The sequence below is a fragment of the Jaculus jaculus genome, chromosome 1 (genome assembly GCF_020740685.1).
Source record: "Jaculus jaculus isolate mJacJac1 chromosome 1, mJacJac1.mat.Y.cur, whole genome shotgun sequence".
Classification (NCBI taxonomy): Eukaryota; Metazoa; Chordata; class Mammalia; order Rodentia; family Dipodidae; genus Jaculus; species Jaculus jaculus.
Genome location: NC_059102.1, coordinates 243,491,040 through 243,511,141, shown reverse-complemented (window position 1 = coordinate 243,511,141; position 20,102 = coordinate 243,491,040). Strand labels below are relative to the sequence as shown.

At 50.6% G+C, this 20,102-nt stretch overlaps 1 protein-coding gene and 1 non-coding gene across 2 annotated transcripts in view; both read left to right on the top strand.

Annotated features, from left to right (window-relative positions):
* Positions 1 to 20,102, top strand: part of Lgr6 (leucine rich repeat containing G protein-coupled receptor 6) — a 153,094-nt gene that overhangs the window by 32,906 nt on the left and 100,086 nt on the right. The window contains exons 2-4 of the mRNA XM_045140196.1: positions 2,191 to 2,262; positions 5,584 to 5,655; positions 17,253 to 17,324. Of these exons, the coding sequence (XP_044996131.1) occupies positions 2,191 to 2,262; positions 5,584 to 5,655; positions 17,253 to 17,324 (216 nt within the window). The remainder of the gene's footprint in view (positions 1 to 2,190; positions 2,263 to 5,583; positions 5,656 to 17,252; positions 17,325 to 20,102) is intronic.
* Positions 15,470 to 15,579, top strand: LOC123458198. The gene has a single exon (XR_006635496.1). It is a non-coding gene; the product is annotated as a U6 spliceosomal RNA (small nuclear RNA).

Here is a 20,102-nt window from a genome sequence, read left to right as displayed (position 1 = left end):
TGGGGCGGGACCCACACATCAAGCCACCGGGACTCCCCCCACCCGCAAACCCGTGGGGCCGGGACTCTTGCACAGGAGAACATCTAAGGAGGAAGGCAAACAGTTATTGTGTGTGTACTGTTTATCAGGCAGTCTGTAAACATTAGCTCACTTAATCCTCACAAGGACCTTTCCAGCTCGGTGTGAATCGTTCCATTTTCATGGATGAGGAAACAGAGGGTCATGGGAGTCAAGAGCTCAAAGACTGATGGGTAACTAGAGGAAGGATTTGACCTTTTGACTGTAAAACTCAATCCTCTTTCCTTTTGTTTTCTGTGGCAGCTCACAGGGGGTGTTGTTGCGAGGATTAAATGGGATTATTTGGATAAATGCTAGCCAGTGCCTGGCACCAGGCGGGTTCCTAGTCATATCAGTATAATTATTGTGATCATTTTGCATGCAGGGTATCTTAGAAGATTGCACCTTTTACCCTACCCCCACCACACACACGTTCTCACGTTCGGCATATGGACCCCGTAGCTTAATTAGCTGACCTTATTTAGGATATAGTATGTATAGATAGCATGAAGATTTTTGAATTCTTAAGAATAGGTGCAAATCCTATAATTCTAGAAATAAGAGGACTTAAACCTCTATAATATACTCTATCAAGGCAACTTCTTTTATAAATATATTTAAAATATTTTATTTATCTATTTGAGAGGGAGGGAGCAAGACAGAGAAAGAGGCAGACAGAGAGAGGATGGGCACACCAGGGCCCCCAGCCACTGCCAACCAACTCCAGATGCATGCGCCACCTTGTACATCTGGCTTTACGAAGGCACTGGGGAATTGCACTTTGTTCCTTTGGCTTTGCAGACAAACATCTTAACCACTGAGCCATCTCTCCAGCCCCCAAAAGCCTTTATTGATTTATTTATTTGAGAGAGAGAAAGAGAGAGAGAGAGAGAAACAGACAGAGAGATTATGGGTATACCAGGGCCAATGGCCATTTCAAATGAACTCCAGATGTTTGTGCCTCCTTATGCATCTGGCTTTATGTGGGTACTGGGAATCAATCCTGGGTCCTTTGGCTTTGCAAGCAAGCACCTTAACCACTAAGCCATCTCTCCAGTCCTCAAATTAACTCTTGTTTTTTTTGTTTTTGAGGTAGGGTCTCGCTCTAGCCCAGGCTGACCTGGAATTCACTCTGTAGTCTCAGGCTGCCCTTGAACACACAGCAATCCTCCTACTTTTGCCTCCCAAGTGCTGGGATTAAAGGCATGCCCCAGCATGCCCTACAGACTTTTTTTTTTTTTTTAAATCAAAGTAACTCCTTTATCAGGGGATAAAAGATATTATAATAGGCATGTCATATACATATGGCTAAGATTAGTGGTAGAAGTTTTTAATAGTAAATGTATTGGTCATACTGGAGCCATGGGTATGATGCTCAAACTCATAAAAAAAGGGATGATAAAAATCAATGTTTGATTATAAATTCTAGTGTGAAGAACTCTGAAAATGCAGAGTCATAGTCAATGCCTAAGCATGGGCCGTTCAGAATGATCTCGACTGGGGGTGCTGTGGGGCTCCCCACGTCCAGCCGCTTCTGCGGGAATGTGCCAAGAGGCCAAATCTTCCTACTGCAGAAAGGCTGTGTGTGTGTGTGGGGGGGGGGGGGGTGCTGGGGAGCCAAGCAAAGAGGAAGGAGGCTGGCAGAACTCTCAGCGGGCAGCGAAGCCCACTGTGCTGGGACTGAGCAGGACAGCACTGTGGCAGCCGAAGGGCCAGCCCCTTGGTACAGCCACACTGCCAGCCTGCTCTGCGGCCAGCGCTTCTGGGCCTTAGCCCCCTTTGCCACAGCGTGCATGAGGCATTGTTTGCACTAGAGACCCCTCTCTCCCTGCTCTGAAATTCTATGCCCTTTTCTCTAGCTCCTCCCGGGCATAGGAAGTATTGGCAGGGTGGGTGGGTGGGTGGGTGGGGGAAAGCAGTGGGAGAACAGGCAGAGAATAGCCCTGGGAGGTCTGGCTCCCAGCCCCGATCTTGTTCCCAGGGAACGTGCCAGACTGGCTGTGGGGTCAAAACGGCATGGTGGGAAGGTGGGGGTACCGCGGCAATCCCTGAGATACACCACGGAGGCTGGAGCTGCGCAACGGAGCTGGCCGGTGGGCGCTCACAGCCTCCTTCCCATTTCTCTTTGCGCAGAGACCTCAGCATGAACAACCTCACGGAGCTTCAGCCTGGCCTCTTCCACCACCTGCGCTTCCTGGAGGAGCTGTGAGTCCATGGTTCCGGGGTGGGGCGGCCAAGAAACTCTGGTCACCAGTTGCAGGGACCAGGGCAGAACTTGAGGGATGGAAAGGGGTTTGGTAAGCAGGTGAGACTGGCTGCCAGGACAGCAGTGTCGAGTCACGTGGTGGGGGTGGTCTGAGTTCTAGCCAGAGTTCTCCCCAGCTCCAGCCCAACTTGATTCTTCCAAGGCGGTGTTTCGTTATGTTACTCACATTGGCTTGAAACACACTGTGTAGCTTAGGCTGGTCAGTTTACAATCCTCCCGTCTCAGGCTGTCTCAGGATTACAGGCACAGGCCACCACACTGCCTTAGCTTTCCTCTCGATGTCACCTTTCCCCGAGAGAGCCCCCTTTGAGCAGCGGTCATCCTCTGTGCCTGGCCACCAACCATTCGCCATATCCTGGTAGTTCTTCTCTGAGATCTCCTGTTTTGTTCTCTATCCCCCAGATAATCACTCACATTTGGGAGGAAACCAGTCTCCTAAGGGACAGATTTCCTCCCTTCATTCTCATATACTCTACACCCTCAAGGCGCATGTCATCAACTCCAGAGCCTTCTATGGTTCCATTAGCTGGCAGGATGTACTTTCCTTAGATCCTTCCTCCAGAGAGCACTTACTTCCTACTCCATCATGTCATTCTCAGGCTGGACTCCTTGAATCTGGCCTCCAAACTCTAAGGTGCTTGTGAATCACAGTGCCCAGCCTGGGTGCTGAAGGAAGCCAGATCACTGTACCCCAGCTCTCACTAGCTCTCTTCCCAACACCTCTCAGTCCTGTGGATTCTTATCTTCACAGCACTGTGGATCCTTTGATCTCCATGAACTCTTGCTCAAACTGTGCCCTGGGAGCCCTTGGCCTTGGAAATGCTGAAATCCTAAACCAGGCCCCACTGAAGCCCTAACCAATGGCCCCACCTTGACCAGTGATGCAGTGAGCCTGCTGGAGAGGGGAGTCCGTCTACGCCCAGGCCAAGGCTGGGTTTTGTAGATCAATTTCTTAATGGGCCCCCTCCATGTAAAAGGAGCTCCGGCCCTCAAAGGGAGACAAGTTAAGAGCCCGGCCCTCAGAATCCCTGCTCCTGAAGCCGAAGAGCTGTGTGTAGCCCTCAGTAGCCCAGTGTGGGTCTGCATAGGTGGAGTGGATGGGGAAGATGGGGCTGGTGGTGGGCAGAGAAGACTTGGAGAAAACGGAAGCCAGCTTTCAAAGGCAATGGAGGGTCTTCCGAGGTGAACTGGCACAGCTTGGGCAGGAATACAAAGTATAGCCAAGGCCAAGGCACTCAGCACAGAAGAGGGGACACCTCAGAGTTTAAGGCAGAGTCCTACCTCCTGCTTCAGGAGGGGAGCCAGATCTGCTTTAAAGGTCCCCTCTATAAGGCCCATCTCTCATCTCTGTCTACATAACCCTCCAAGCTTGGAGACCTCAAGTCCAACAAAAGTCCTGCAAGGAGACTTTTACTAGGGATCATTTTTCCCACAGTGCTTTCCAATCAAACCCAGGGCCTTGTGCATGCTAGCTCTGCCATTGAGCTACAACCTCAGCATGTGATCATAACTTTAAACACTAGTTTTCAAGATGGGCTTGTAATACCAACACGGGGGCGAGAGTACAGGAAAATTGTGGGTTCCAGGTTAGCCAGGATAACTAATAAGACCCCGTCTCAGGAAAAAAAAAAAAAAAAAAAAAAAGCGGGGCGTGGTGGCACACTCCTTTAATCCCAGCACTCGGGGAGGCAGAGGTAGGAGGATCGCCATGAGTTTGAGGCCACCCTGAGACTACATAGTGAATTCCAGGTCAGCCTGGGCTAGAGTGAGACCCTACCTTGGAGAAAAAGCAAACAAACAAACAACAACCACTGAAAAAAACTTAGCTTCTGTGGGAGGCTGACATAATTCCACAGCTGCAGATCCCCGAAGCATCTGATTCATACCCTAATATCCCTGGAGCTCTGGAGATCCAGAGGGCTTTGTGACCCACCCACACAATTAGGCTTTGCCTAGCCATTCAGGTGTTAGCAGCAAGTGTGCGTGAAGAGCATACCTTGCTGCATTTGCTCCTTTAGAATTGACTAGCCCATGACAGACATGGCAATGCTTGGATGAGAACATGAGACCAGTCTAAGCACCCTACTTCATAATGTCGCTGGACTTGTCTCCACCCTTTGACTGGTGATGGGGTATAACACGGGTCAGTAGTCAGCGGCAGGTTGTGGCCATCAGGGTTAGCTCAGGAGAGGATGCAGGCTCTGGAACAGCCCCAAGTCCTGGAATTAGATCTGGGCAGGAGCACAGTGCTCTGTCACTGACCAGTAAACTGGGCTTGAGGGATAGTGGCTGCACCTGTCCAGTCTCAGTTTCCTCATCTGAAATTTGAAAGCAATATAGGTTGAACAGTCTTTGTCCAAAAATCTGACATCTGATTTTTTTATTGATTATTTATTTTCAAGCAGAGAGAGAAAGAGATGAGTATGTCAGGACCTCCCACCACTGCAAATGAACTCCAGATTCATGCGCCACACTGTGTATCTGGCTTTACATGGGTCCTGGGGAAATCAAACCAGGGCTGTCAGGTTTTGCAGCAAGTCCCTTTAACAGCTTAGCCATCTCTCCAGTCCCTCTTCCCACCACATTTTTTTTGTTTGTTTGTTTGTTTTTTGAGACACAGTCTGGGTATATGGTCTAGGCTGGCCTGAAACTCAAAATCCTCTAGTTGCAGGCTTGCAGATGCTGGGATTACAGGTGCGCATCACCAGGCTTGGACTAAGATCTGAAACATTTTGAGCACTTACAAGATACTTCCTACCAGCGAACTACTCTGCACCTGACCTCGTGTGACAGGTTGAAAATCAAAACACAGGGCCACTAAGTTATGGTAGGGATCAAGGATTGTAGTTCAATGGTAGGGCACATACTTAGCATGTGGGAGGAACTGGTTTCTATCCCTAGCCCCAAACAAAAGAAAACAACAAATTATTATGTAAATGACCTTTAGGCTATATGTATACAGAACAAATGAATTTTGTGTTTAGATTTAGGGCCCATCCTTAAGACATTTCACAATATAGATAGAAACATGCTGAAATCTAAATGAATCTGAAATCCAAAACACCCCTGGTCCCCAAGCATTGCTATGAAGTCTTACTTGCCATGTCCCTGGTGTGACTTCTGAGATATGAGTGAGTGTGTGCTATTCACTGGACTCTAGAGCTGAATAGATGACAGATTCTGCTCCAGGCAGGGACTCACTAGGTCAACCCCGCCTCGTGTTACCTGCCAGCATCACCGACATTTGCTTTGATTTCCAGGCGGCTCTCTGGGAACCATCTCTCTCACATCCCGGCACGGGCGTTCTCTGGCCTCTACAGCCTGAAGATCCTGTAAGTAGAGGCCTGTCCCTATGACATCCAGTGCAGCTGTGAGAATCGTGGTCCACCCGAGTTTTATCGCCACTCGTTTCTTTGCTTTCCTCTTGACTGATTTGTAAACAAAGGTTGGAAGAAACTTAAAGTAGCTTCTTGGTGGTGGCTCATGTCTTTAATCCCCCAGGCAGAGGTAGGAGGATCTCTGTGAGTTCCAGGCCAGCCTGAGGCTACATAGTGAATGCCAGGCTAGAGTGAGACCCTATCTCAAAAACAAACAAACAAAAAACCCTGCAGGGAAGGAGGTCTTTATGAACAACAATCATGATCATCTTAGGTCTTCGTGAAACTTAATTTGGGATTTCTGACGCTCTTTCTTTGTCTCTTTCTTTTTGGATTTTTTTTTGCAGGGGGAACTTCCTTTAAACAAAATCAAATAAAAGTTAAATAAAAGCACATCACTTTATTATTAATTATTATTATTATTAGCTCATATACAAAATAATGGGTTTCATTATGATCTTCTTTTTGGTGGCAAAATCATTTTAATGAAGCCAGGCATGGTGGCACACGCCTTTAATCCCAGCACTCAGGAGGCAGAGGCAGGAGGATTGCTGTGAGTTTGAGACCAGCCTGAGACTAATTCCAGGTCAGCCTGGGCTAGAGCAAGACCCTTCCTCAAAAAACAAAAACAAAATCATTTTAATGTTCTCCCTGAAGAGAGACCCCAAGTCACTGGCAGGTGGGCTTGGTGAGCAAGTAGTGTTTACTATGACATTCCCTTACATACATGTCACCATCCTAGTGTGCACTATGACATTCCCTTACATACATGTCACCATCCTAGTGTGCACTATGACATTCCCTTACATACACATCACCGTCCTAGTGTGCACTCTGACGTTCCCTTTCATACACGTCACCGTCCTTTGCTCATATTCACCTCTTCCCTCTATTATTTGTGTCCCTGTGCCCCAGTTTGTTTGCTTTTAATGTTGATTTGGGGATTTTTTTTTTTTTTTTTTGGCACAGGGTCTCACTGCAGTTATGGTTGGCCTAGAACTTGCTATGCAGACCAAGCTGGCCTTAAATTTGTAGAGATCCTCCTGCCTCTGCCTCCCAAATCCTGGGATTACAAGAATTTAGTTTAGCCGGCCGTGGTGGCACACACCTTTAATCCCAGCACTTGGGAGGCAGAGGTAGGAGGATTGCTGTGAGCTCAAGACCACCTTGAGAATGCAGAGTGAATTCCAGGTCAGCCTGAGCTACAGTGAGACCCTACTTCAAATCCCTCCCCCCCCCAAAAAAAAGAGAGAGAATTTAGCTTAGTTTTAACATCAGGTCTTGCTATTTTGCCCAAGCTAATCTTGAAGTTGAATTCCTCCTGCCTCAGACTCTGCTAGGGTTACAGGTGTGTGCCCAGTTTCTGATGTTTTATTTATTTATTGTCCTCCCCCCTACCCCACCCGTCCTCTTGAGGCCCAATCTTAGCTCCTGTGCCTCCAGCTCTGAGTTCCCACTCTCTCTGTGAATAAATCTCCTTTCAAAATCCAGCTGCCTCCTGCAGCCCCTTAACCTCTCCTCGGGAGCAAAAGGAGCATGAGAGTTGGAAAGGACCTGCTGTTCTTTCACTTGGTGTCTCCTTGCCACCGAGCTTATAGCCCCTTGTAGAAAAGGAAAGGCCAAGGTACCACCTCCTCCACCCTGACCTGTGACACCCCTCTCTCAGTGAAGTTCTCCTGCTGGGAGAGTGGGAGGAGGTGGGAGGAATGGATGCAGAGACTGAGGATGAGTAGGAGATTCCCAGAGGCTGCACTACCCCAGAGACGAGTCTGGAAGGGTTTATCTTAAAGCAAGTGAATGAGTGTCTGGGGCTTCCCTACAACAGTGAGCCATTCCCCAGCTCTGCTGTTCGGCGCCGGCTCTACCTGCAGCTCTTCCTTGTACAGATGCACAAGAGCATCTGGCTGAGGGGAGAAGAAAGCCTGAAAGCCAGTTCTGTGCCCTGGGTGGGGACAATATCCACCCCAAATCAGATCTCATTTCTTAGTTCTCAGAGCAGCCAGGGGCGACCCTTCCCCTCAGCGTCTACATGTAAGAAAGCATCTTAGGCTTCTGGTGCCCCTGGCCTCCGGATCCTCCCTTCACTGCCTCTACATCTCTGACTCCAGGGCTCAGAAGCCCCCGTTCCCTCTGCCTCACTGTGGTCCCCAGTGTTCTTGTGTCCCTCTCCTCTGCCCTGTGTCAGCCAACTCTCCCTCTCTCCGCCTGTCTGTTCCCTGCCTCTCAGTTCCTCCTGCCCCCTCTGTCTCGCTTCCTATAAACCTTGCTGCCCCCAGGGACTAGGGAGGCATCGCGAACCCACTGTGCAGTGCAGGCGGCCTGCTTGGTGGCATGTCTGTGCCCAGCGGCAGGCTCAGACCTGCAAGCCGGATTAGAGAACAGGGCTCTGTTTGCCGGGCTTCAGAAGATGTGAGGCTCACGTCCCATTTCTAAGACTCCGGGCTCAGAGATGAGCCTCTTCTTTCTTCTCTGCTTGCATTAGGCAATAAATCAAAGCCCAAGAGAAACCGCAGCCTGCCCGCCCCCTTCCCATCAGAGGCGCCGGGCCCAGGGAGCAGGTCAGCCAGGAGAAGCTGGGGTGGCTACTCACCCCCCACTCTGCCACTGACCCTCTCCTGGTCCATCTTCGAAGACCACCAGTTCCCAAAGCCTTTGTGCCCTCCCTGTCTGCAGAGACCCTCTGTGCAGGGATAGTGGGTGGACTGGAACCCCCACAATCTTCTTCTAGAACTTCCGAACAGGAGGGTCTGCATGTGTCCTGGGTGTGAAGTCCTTTGTGACATCTGAGGTCACTTCCCCTGTTGCAGGTCCTTCCATTGCTTGTCTCTTGGATTAGCAAGAAAAACTGAACAGTAGAGACCACTATCAGCCCAAGAGCTTCTTTTTGTATGGGATGAGTCTGGCATTCTCTGGGCTGCATTTGCTTTTCTTTGAGGTCTGCCTGGCCAGGGGAGGTGGTACACCCCACATCCTTCTTGTCCTCCTGAAGGCCACATGAGATATGAGGGATTCCCCCTCTGATACCTTCTTTTTGTATTATTATTATTTTGGTTTTTTGAGGTAGTGTCTCGCTCTATCCCAGGCTGATCTGGAATTCACTAGGTAGTCCCAGGCTGCCCTCGAACTCACAGCGGTCCTCCTACCTCTGCCTCCTGAGTTTTGGGATTAAAACCATGTGCCACCATGCTGGGCTCCCTCTGATCTGCTCTAAGGGGCTATGGCTGGCTGAGCCTCTTCCTTGAACATACCCATGCCTGTGCTGACCCTCACCTCCTCTGCAGTTTTCCAAGTCTTCAAGCCCACCAGCTCTGAACAGGAGCCAACTAAGTGCCAGTCCTTGCAGGAAAGACCAGCCTCGTGCTCAGATCAGATCTGTCCCACAGGCCACAAAAGCCCAGATGCCAAACTCGCCACAGCCCATCACATAACTGCCCTAAGAGAAGCCATGGGTCCTGCCGTCCCAGACATGTGGACCCCTGAAGGCTCCGCCCATGATACCTTTGTAGAGCGCAGGGCAATGTGGCAGAGCCCCTGGGTCCCAAGGGCACGTGTGTCATCTCCTTCCCTGACAGGCTGCTTTTCCCAGCGCTGCCCTCTAAGAAAGTAGGCAAGGCCTAGCCTTGGCCCTCTCCCCTCCTCTGCAGACCAGTAAAGCCCCTGTGGCTAGTCCAGGTCAATATGGCCCCCAACTATGACTCTTGCTGCTTCTCACCAGGCCCATATCTGAGAAATAAGGGGGGAGGCTCAAGGGCTTGCCTCCTCTCCTTGCCTTTGGGGGCCTGAGCAGGAGGAGCTCATCACCATCGCCCCTGGTCAGAGTCTGAGCCCACAGTCTGGGACTGAGGATCCTGGCGGCGTCTTCTTGGTAAAGACGAAAGCTCCAGAAGACAAAGCCTGTTGCTTCCGAGCTAACACCTTCAGCATGGCAGAGGAACTCAAGAGAGTTAGTATCTCTCTGGTCCGGCCCTGAGGCTTCTACTGTAGCCCTCTCCACACTGCATGAGGCAGTCTGGGGTTGCTTGTCCTCCACCTGGCTGGACGGCAGCCATGTCTGGGCCAGAGCTGGGCTGCGTCCACGTTGATGAATTGAAGGGAACTGAGCCGGGAGGAATCCAAGTTGTTTGAGAGCGCTGACCTCTGCCTGAGCCTTCCCAGCTCGGCTCGAGGCGGGGAGGCTGCGTGTAGCCAGGGAGAACCTCTGCAGAAGGACAGCTCTGCCCTTCCGAAGGGCTGGATGACAGGAAGTGGGCGCATGTGCAGCAGAGAGATCTAAGACCAGGCTCCAGGCCTCACCAGAACAGGTGTCAGAGAGGATTCTTTAGACTTCCGCTTTCTCAGACTCAGTTTTCTTACCTTTAGAGCGAGTGAGTTGGCATTAATTTCTCAATATTTTTAGCTGCAGGACTGAAACCAAAACCAATGACACTAGCCATAGCACACACGCCTGTAATCCCAGTTCCCGGGAGGCTAAGCTAGAGGATCACTGAGTTCAAGGCCAGCCTGGGCTACATAGTAAGACACTATCTCAAAGAAAGAAAGAAAGAAAGAAAGAAAGAAAGAAAGAAAGAAAGAAAGAAAGAAAGAAAGAAGGAAGGAAGGAAGGAAGGAAGGAAGGAAGGAAGGAAGGAAGGAAGGGAGGAAAGAAAGAAGGAAGGAAAGAAAGAAAGAGGGAGAAAGAAAAGACAGGGTCTGGGGCTATAGCTCAGTACAAAGTACTTCTTGCATGCACACAGTCCTGAGTTTGATCCCCAGAATGACAAGATGATAATAATACTAATAAAAACCTTACCAGCACAGAAATCACAATACACAGGAACACTTCCAGAGGGTGTAGACGGTGGGTGGGTTCTCTGAGCTGTCTCACCCACCCGCTCCAGTGACGCCACCAGACCTCCCTGATCCAAGGGGGAGGGCACTGGGAAAGCGGCTGTGGGCTGCCTCCCTGCTCCCTGTGGGCTGTGACACTCATGGTTCCTGCCCTTAAATGCCTCTCTGGCCCGAAAGATTCTCCTCTGAGCATGCTCCTCGTGACTGGTCGGGTAGATGATGAGAACTGCACTGCCAATGGGCCCAAGGTTGTGCCTTAGACTCATCCCAGAAGCTTGAAAACAAACGAGACCTCATCTTCTTCCTCCAAAGACACTACCCTAGAGGCTTGGATGGGCCGCCCCGTAGCCCCATTCTCCAGGTGATCCTGATGTTGACATGTAGCCAGGGCTAAAAGAGTTGAGTTAAATCTACTCTCCTCACCCAGACAGAGCCAGGTCAGAAAGAAACACTGGCCTGGAGCCCTGGTCCTGATGCTGCCATCAGTGTGCTCAGTAATTCAGAGCAGGTCACCTCCCCGCTCTGAGCCTCCATCCATTGTCTAATGAGGGGGAAAAAAACGGTTGCTCCCTATTTAAGGTCTTTCTACCCAACTGCATCCATACAGGAGCAACGGTGGGGAAGAGCAGAAGAAGCAGACAGATCCGATGCCAACAAGTGCGTTGAGCTCCAGCTTGCTGGGTATTCATTCATGAAAGGACTTCCTTATGGCCAGGCAATCTGGCTTGCCTTGAGTTGTTGGGGAGGCCCTAGGCCCCTTGACATTGAAAGGAAAGTTAATTGCTCTCAGACTTGTTGCAGTCTGTGCTGGGGTGGTACAAGTAGGAGATCCTAAAGCTCTTTGTATGTCTCACTGAGATGTCACAGAAAGAGGGGTGTGGCTAGGAGCTGATGTGGACCCCGAGCCATGGAAGTGCTCCTTGAAGGTGCAGCTCACCTAGGCAGTAACCAGACGTAGCCTCCAGGACCCGTGGAGGGGCATGGGCAGCTGTGACCCACCCTGTTGCTTATTTACCCATCATTTTCCCTGTATCTTTGCTCAGAGCAGGCCGAGGTCTCTGCATGAGGGTCACAAGGTAGTCCATGGAGATCCGAGTAAGAAGTGCTCACCACTCAGGAGTCAGGAAGCTGGAAGGGTGGGAGGTCCAGCACATGAGGAGAACAGAACTCCCCTTCTGCATGTTTTCTGACTCGCCCTGAGCACAGGTTTGCCAGGTCCTCAAGGAGCTCCAGCCACCTTAGGGGTCTTGTGACCGGGCCCAGTTCTAGGAGGGATAGCGTCCCCTATCTGCTATGTTACTTCTTCCTATGCAATTATGTGAGATTGGATAGCCGAGTCCTACCAGCAGGTGAAATTATTTGTTTGTGGCGCTAGGGATCAATCCCAAGGTCTCACACATGCCCAGCAAGAACTTACTGCTGAGCTACATCTCTAGCTATCATCATTACCATCCTCTGCGCTGATGGGAATGGAACCCAGGGCCTTGAACATGCTGGGCAAACATTCTACCACTGAGCAATAGCCACAGTCCTCTGAGGGAAGTTTATGCATCCTTTTGAAGCCTCTTCCCTTGAAAGACCCAGAGACGGGAGGCAACTCCCTTCATAATAAGTGGTAGAACTGAGAACAGTAATTAATGACATCAGCCACAGCTTTTCCTGTGCATATGACATTGCTGTGAGGTAAGGTACTATTTTATTCGATCCATGCAATCACTGCATGAGGTCAGCATCATTTCCACCAACTCATGGATGAGGACCTGGATGTCTAAGCACTTATATACAACTGGAGAGGGCAGAGCTTAGGATGGGGATCCAGGTCATGTGACTTCAGAGCCTGGATATTGGACATTGTACTTAAAAAAATTAGGGGCTGGAGAGATGGCTTAGTGGTTAAGGCGTTTGAAAGGACCCAGGTTTGATTCCCTAGGACCCACATAAGCCAGATGCACAAGGTGGCGAATGTGTCTGAAGTACATTTGCAATGGTTGGAGGCCCTAGCATGCCCATTCTCTCTCTCTCTACCTACCTGCCTATTTCTTTTGTTTTTTTTTTAATTTTTTATTTATTTATTTGAGAGTGACAGACACAGAGAGAAAGACAGATAGAGGGAGAGAGAGAGAATGGGCGCGCCAGGGCTTCCAGCCTCTGCAAACGATCTCCAGACGCGTGCGCCCCCTTGTGCATCTGGCTAACGTGGGACCTGGGGAACCAAGCCTCGAACCGGGGTCCTTAGGCTTCACAGGCAAGCGCTTAACCGCTAAGCCATCTCTCCAGCCCCTGCCTATTTCTTTATCTCTCTCTCAAATAAATAAATAAATTTTTAAAAAATATTTTACTTATTTGAAAGAGAGGGACAGAACAGGCATGCCAGGGACTCTAGCCACTGCAAATGAATTCCAGACATATGTGCTACCTTGTACATCTGGCTTGCGTGGGTACTGGGGAGTCCAACTTGGGTCCTTATGCTTCACAGACAAGTGCCTTAATTGCTAAGCCATCTCTGCAGCCCTAACATTGTACTGTGTTTTGTTTTGTTTTTTGAGGTAGGGTCTCGCTTTAGCCCAAGCTGACCTGGAGTTCACTATGTAGCCTCAGGGTGGCCTTGAACTCAGCAATCCTCCTACCTTGGTCTCCCAAGTTCTGGGATTAAAGGTGTGCACCACCATACCTGGCCCTGTACTTTTAGTTATTGTTTTTTTTTTTTTTTTTTTTTTAAGTAGGGTTTCCCTCTATCCCAGGCTGACCTGGAACTCACTATTTAGTCCAGGCTGGCCTTAAACTCATGACAATCCTTCTTCAGCCTCCTGAGTGCCGGATTAAAGGCATGGTGTGTGCCACCATGTCCTGAACCATGTAAGTTTTAAGTAAACTGGGGAGGCCCACAAGTTAAATTCCACCCATGAAGCACAACTTTGTCATCAGAAAGGTCCCTTGCTGCTGTCAGCCTGGACTGGAAGGGCAGGAAGCTTGAGAGACCTGCAGGATCATGAATGCTCATTAGGCAAAGCATTTGCCTTGAAAGTATGAGAACCTGAGTTTGGATCCCCAGAACTGACATAAATCGGGACCTGAAGCCACAGCATTCCTATGGCAAGATGGGAGGTGGGGACAAGAGAAGCTTGTGGACCAGCTAGCCTGGCAGACCCAGAGGCAAACAAGAAGAGACCCTGCCTCAGCAAAGGTGGACAGCAAGGACCGACATACAAGCTGACAGGGGTACACGGACACTCACACATGCACACACACACACACACACACACACACACACATTTTAAAAAGAGAGGAAGAAAGCCTGGCGTGGTGGCACACATGTTTAATCCCAGCACTCGGGAGGCAGAGGTAGGAGGATCACCGTGAGTTTGAGGCCACCAAGAGACTATATAGTGAAGTCCAGGTCAGCTGAGCTAGAGTGAGACCGTACCTTGAAAAAGCAAAAACATAAAACAAAAAAGGAGATGAAGAGAGGCCTGTAGTACCATAGAGTTATATGTGGAAAGGGGCTGGACCCTCTAGCTACTCTGCATTCTGCTCCACTCTGCAGCCTGGACTCCTCTGTTTCAATGGGGTGAGGTCCTTGATCCCAGGGCCCCCCAAATCTGCCCTTGTTCTCCCTTATTCAGTTTTGTCTCCAAATGAGCCCCCACTTCCCAAAGTGTGCGTTGGCCCAAGCAGTGTGATATGCTCCCTAGCTGGGACTTTCCTGTGTCCTTCAGAGGAGGTCTGGGGAGACAGTGGGTGTGACTGGCCAGGGTGGCCACATAGGAGGCACCCACAGCTGCCAGGCTCATCTCCAGAGCTCTCAGCATTGTCCTGCCCTTCTTCTCTGCAGCCATTATGAGAATGTTATGCAGTATCCTGATTCAGAGTGGATTCCAACCCTCTTGGGTCAAAACCCAGCCCTATCACTTTCCCACTGAGTGATCTCAACATGATGATAGCAATGACCCCATGTGGTGGAGCTGTTACCAGGCTAAGTTTGAGTGAATGCCCATGAAGCTCCAAGAGACAGGCTTGGCACATTAGCTGTTACTGTCACTGAACGCAAAAGCTGGGAAATGGGCCACTTTTCCTGAAGCCTGGTGTTGCCTGAGAGCTCTCAGGATGAGTGCTCAGCCTCTCCGAGCCTCCAGGCTGAGAGGTGAGTTGGTGAACTACTGTAAGGGGAGGTTGGAAGCCCTCAGTGTGGGCACCATGCCAGGCACAAGTAGATGCTCAGTGGGCGCTCACCCTCTCCCATGCCTCTTGGGAGCCTGACCAGCCTTTGAGGCAGACCTATAAACATTCATGGCCTCTCCATCAACAAGTTCTGGGGAGAAGGCTCACCCCCTCTTCCCAGGTCAGACAGTGACATCCTTCCCATCTGCTTCCCAGCTCTTCCTTGAGCTCCCTACGTACCCTTCTCCACTCATTTCTGGATCTAGAGCCTAGAGATAAAGAATGTTTAGGTAGGGATGGGGAAATGGCTCAGTGGGTAAAGTACTACTGAACAAGCTTGAGGTCCTGAGTTTGGATGCCCAGCACCCACATAAAATGCCAGATGCGGTAGCACACACTTATAATTTTAGCACTGGAGAAACGGAGATGGCAGATTCCTGAGGACTTCCCGGCTAGCTAGTCTAGCTGAATTGTTGAGTCTCCGGGTCAGTAGAAAGACACTCTCTCAGGCTAGAGAAATGGCTTAGCGGTTAAGGCTCTTGCTTGTGAAGCCTAAGGACCCATGACTCTTCAGATCCCACATAAGCTAGATGTACAAAGGTGGGCAAGCGCAAGGTCACACATGTCCATTAGGTAGTGCAAGCATTTGGAGTTTGATTGCAGTGGCTGAGGCCCTGGCATGCCAATTCTCTCTCTCTCTCTCTGTCTCCCTCTCTCTAAAATAAAAAAAAATAATAAAGGGGAAAAAAAGAAAGACACTCTCACACACAAAAAATAAAGATGGGTGCTCACTTCAGCAGTACATATGCTAAAATAGGAACGATACAGAGAAGGTTATTAGCATGCCCCCTGCACAAGGATGACATACAAATTTGTGAAGTGTTCCATATTTTTTGTTGTCTCTACTTATAGAAGCTGTCAATAAAAAGGTCAAACAAGGTCTGGAGAGATGGCTTCGTGGTTAAGGTACTTGCCTGTGAAGCCTAAGGACCAAGGTTTGATTCCTCAGGACCCACGTAAGCCAGATGCACAAGGTGGTACGTGCATCTGGAGTTCATTTGTAGTGGCTAGAGGCCTCAGGGCACCAATTCGTTCTCTCAAATAAATTTTAAAAAGTCAAACAAACAAACAAAAACAGAAGAGTGGTTGAAGAAGCCACCTGATGTCAACCTCTGGCCTCCACATGCATGTGCATACACACATCCATGCACACACACGTATGCCCTGCCCGCACAATACACATGCCACAAAAAGTGTGCAGGCAGGCTGGAGAGATGGCTTAGCGGTTAAGCTCTTGCCTGTGAAGCCTAAGGACCCCGGTTCTAGGCTCGGTTCCCCAGGACCCACGTTAGCCAGATGCACAAGGGGGCGCACGTGTCTGGAGTTCGTTTGCAGAGGCTGGAAGCCCTGGCGTGCCCATTCTCTCTCTCTCTCTCTCTCTCTGTCTCTTTCTCTCTTTGTCGCTCTCAAATAAATAAATTAATTAATTAATTTTAAAAAAAAGTGTGCAGGCGACAGCTACCCATCAAGTATCTCCATCCTAGTTCTACTGCCCGGTGTCTCCCTTAGAACCAGACAAGTAAGATTGTTGCTTAGGGTGCCCATCTCAGGGGTCTCCCTGTACTTTGGGGTGCCTGCTCTAGCTTTCCTAAGACCCCTCTTATACCTAAGCCTGCTGAGCTCCCACACTTGTTGCTCCCCTTCTTGTGTTCTGAGCCTCTCCCTTGCACAAGGGGTTCCTGGAGCCCAGGAGCTTCGGACTCTGTGGATCCGGTGTGGGGTCTGTGGCCAGCCCTAGTTCCAGACAGGAAGCCTAGGAAAGACCATTCCACTGGTTGACATATCACGTCTGTAGGTGTGCTTACGTGAAACGGGGTCACCAGAAGAGGTCTGTGCACTGATCTGGGTGCTTCAAATTGCTTCTGTAGACAAAGACTCCTCCAAGCATATGTGTTGGGGGCCCTGATGGCCCAAGAATAGTCTTCAGTTTTTTAGTCTTACCTCATCCTCATCTAACCCTTCCACAAAGAAACCTTTAGCCTCTCAGTTGAATGGACAGGGAAACTGAGACCTAGGAGAAAATACCGTACTTCCTCAAACACTTCCTGGCTAAACTTTGACAGAATCCCATCTCTGGTTCTTGTTCTCTCTCTCTCTCTCATCTCAGGGTAGCCCAGGCTGGTCTGGAATTCACCATGTAGTACAGGCTGGCCTGAAACTCAGTTTGCAGCCCAAGCTGGCCTTGAACTTGTGTTCTTCCTGTCTCTGTCTCTCAAGTGCTGGATTAAAGGTTTGAGCCACCATGCGTAGATATTTCTTGTCATCATCCTCTTTCTTCCTGCTACAACTTACAAGCCCTTCTGAGACACCTTTTCTCCCCCACACAGGTCTTCCCCGTTCCCTGTGTTCCTCAGCAGTACCCCAGTCTCCATGAGCGGGGTGAGGACTGCACTGTCCTTTCTGGGTTCCATCCTGGAAGGAGAAGGGGGGTGTTCAAGGGAGGAGTCCTCCTGGTCCTGTCCCAGTGCCCGGGTGGTGCTCCTGACGGCCCTTTCTCTCCCCTTCAGGATGCTGCAAAACAATGAGCTCCGGGGGATCCCCGCGGAGGCGCTGTGGGAGCTCCCCAGCTTGCAGTCACTGTGAGTCACTGCCGCCCCTCCCCCCCAATCCCAAGCTTCCTGGGTCTGGGCACAGCGCGGGCCTCACCTCAGCTCCTCTTCTCCTGCAGCCCCTCTCCCTTCTGTGGCCCAGGGAATTGTGCTGTCGCCATCAGCGGGTGTCCGTGTGCACTTGCGTGCGTTTGCAGGACTGTGGGAATGGGACTTCCCTAGGTAGGGCCACCAGGGCAGCAGTCCTGAGGCCACTGGCATTTTGCCATGGGATCTGGGGTGTGGGGTGGAGACTGCCCCCCCCAAAGAAGCATGGAGAAGGGGCTGTCTCCTCCCCATAGCTGGCTCTTGCCCCAGGACTTGATGGGAGGAGGGCAGCTAGGTTCAGACACCCATTTCCTACTTAAGTGGGTGGTGAGGGCCTGTGATCCTAGACCCTGGACCACCCATGATAGGGCAGTAGATGATCTTCTCTTGCCCAGCAGGGGCTCCAGGGCAGCAGGGCTAAGCCTGTAGGTGGAAGCGGGAACAGGTGCAGGACGGGGTGGTGGGGGGCGGGGGCGGGGGCGGGGTGGGGTGCGGTAGTGGGGGCGTGGAGTAAGGGAAGCCAGCCTGCTGCTCTCTGCCCAGGTACTACTGGGTCATATGTACATCGTACCCAGCACAAGGCTGGGAAAATGACAGGAGCCTAATACCTGCCTGTGGAACCCAATTGAATTTCAGATACACCTATATCCATCTGATGCAGGTGAATACATACTTTGGGTTGGAGGCTAAGACTCGGGCCTGGCATTTAGCCAGGGGAAAACTGTGGCATATACAGTGTGTATGAGAAGCACCTCTGACATCCTTGGCTGTGGGTCCTGCTGTGGCCCTTCCTAATCCGTGGTTGTGGAAGGCAGACAGTCAGCCCTAACCTTTCTTGACACTCTGTGGGCAAGACAAAGAAGTGGGGAAGGTGGCTTTGGTCCCCATCTCTCCTCTAAATAAAGGGGCCTTGACCAGAAAGCTGTGCCACTGCCGGCATGGTTAGGATTTTCCTCCCACAGATACCAGCTGTCCTGCCCTCATTGGCAGAACCCGCTCCTCCTCACTCTCTCATCTGTCTGCACTCCATGCCAATGTGACTAGCGGCCTCTGCCCCCGGCAGCCTCTCCCTCCATCCAGCTTCGCCACTGGACAGGGCAGGCAGGCAAGTGTGCCCAGGAGGCCAAAACCACGAGGTGAGAGCCAGGATAGCCTGCGCTTGCTCCACATTTGTGGGGAGATGAAACATTTGCTTAGGGCACCAGCAGAGAGCTTGGAAAGCTAAAACAAAGAGGAGCAGGTATTGGGGTGTCACTTTATCCAAAGCATCAAAGAGAACTTCATAGGAAAAGTTGGACTTTCACTTATTTTGAAGTAAAATTGTTAATTAAAAAATATTGTGGGCTGGAGAGACGGCTTAGCGGTTAAGCGCTGGCCTGTGAAGCCTAAGGACCCCGGTTCGAGGCTCGGTTCCCCAGGTCCCACATTAGCCAGATGCACAAGGGGGCGCACGCGTCTGGAGTTCGCTTGCAGAGGCTGGAAGCCCTGGCGCGCCCATTCTCTCTCTCTCTCCCTCTATCTGTCTTTCTCTCTGTGTCTGTCGCTCTCAAATAAATAAGTAAATAAAAAAAAATATTGTGAATCACACGTTTTGCTTAAAGTTTATGAAGTTGTTGCTTTTATATGAGGCCTGACACTTTGGGGTTAGATGGTGTTGCACTCAGGTTCACATTGCTGGTAGAAATCACCCAACCAAGAGCAGCTTGTGGGGGGAAAAAAAGAGGTTTATTTTGGCTTACAGGCTCTAGGGGAAGCTCCATGATGGCAGAGAGAAATGATGGCATGAACAGAGAGTGGACATCACCCCCTGGCCAACATAAGGTGGACAATAGCAATAGGAGAGTGTGCCAAACACTGGCATGGGGACACTGGCTATAACACCCATAATCCTGCCCCTAACAATACACTGCTTCCAGGTGACATTAATTCCCAAATCTCCATCAGCTGGGAACCCAGCATTCAGAACACCTAAGTTTATAGGGGACACCTGAATCAAACCACCCCAGATGGTCAGTTTCCTCTACGCTTTCTGGGTAGTGGACAGCCCACTGGCTTGGAGGACTAGACCATTAGTGTCTACCCCAGGCCCACTGTCCCCTTTGCTTGGGGAATCCAGACAGGCAGGGCCTGAGGCAGATGGGTAGGTCTCGCTTCTCTCCATCCCATGAGAAGAGCGCCTGCCTGCCCGACAGAAAGCCTGGCTTCAGGCCCTGTCTCGGATCCTAACCACGGTGTCACTCATGCTCTCTGGGCCACAGTTTCTCCATCTTCAGGGTGAGGATCATTGTCTTCCGTGCCCACATCTGAGAGCTGTCTGGGAAAATGCCACGTGGAGTGCATTCAGGCAGAACTTGAACGCAGAAGGCTGTGCAGAGCTGTGGCGTGGTGATGCTGGGGCAATACTGCTCATTTAAGCAGTCATCAGCTCATTCGTGTCAAAAATGGGTTTGAGGACATACTGAGGCAGTGCGTCTTGTAGTGCGTCTGAGAAGTGTCACTCGGGTGAAGAGACAGGGAAGGGCACGGTGGACAGAGTGTGAAAAGGTACAGAAATAGAAAGGAATTGAGTGATCACTAGGGAGTCTGAACTCTCTCTTTCTCTCTCTCTCTCTCTCTCTCTCTCTCTCTCTCTGTGTGTGTGTGTGTGTGTGTGTGTGTGTGTGTGTGTGTGTGTATGCATGCATGCATGTGTGTTAGGGGATTGGTGGTAAGGGCAGTAAC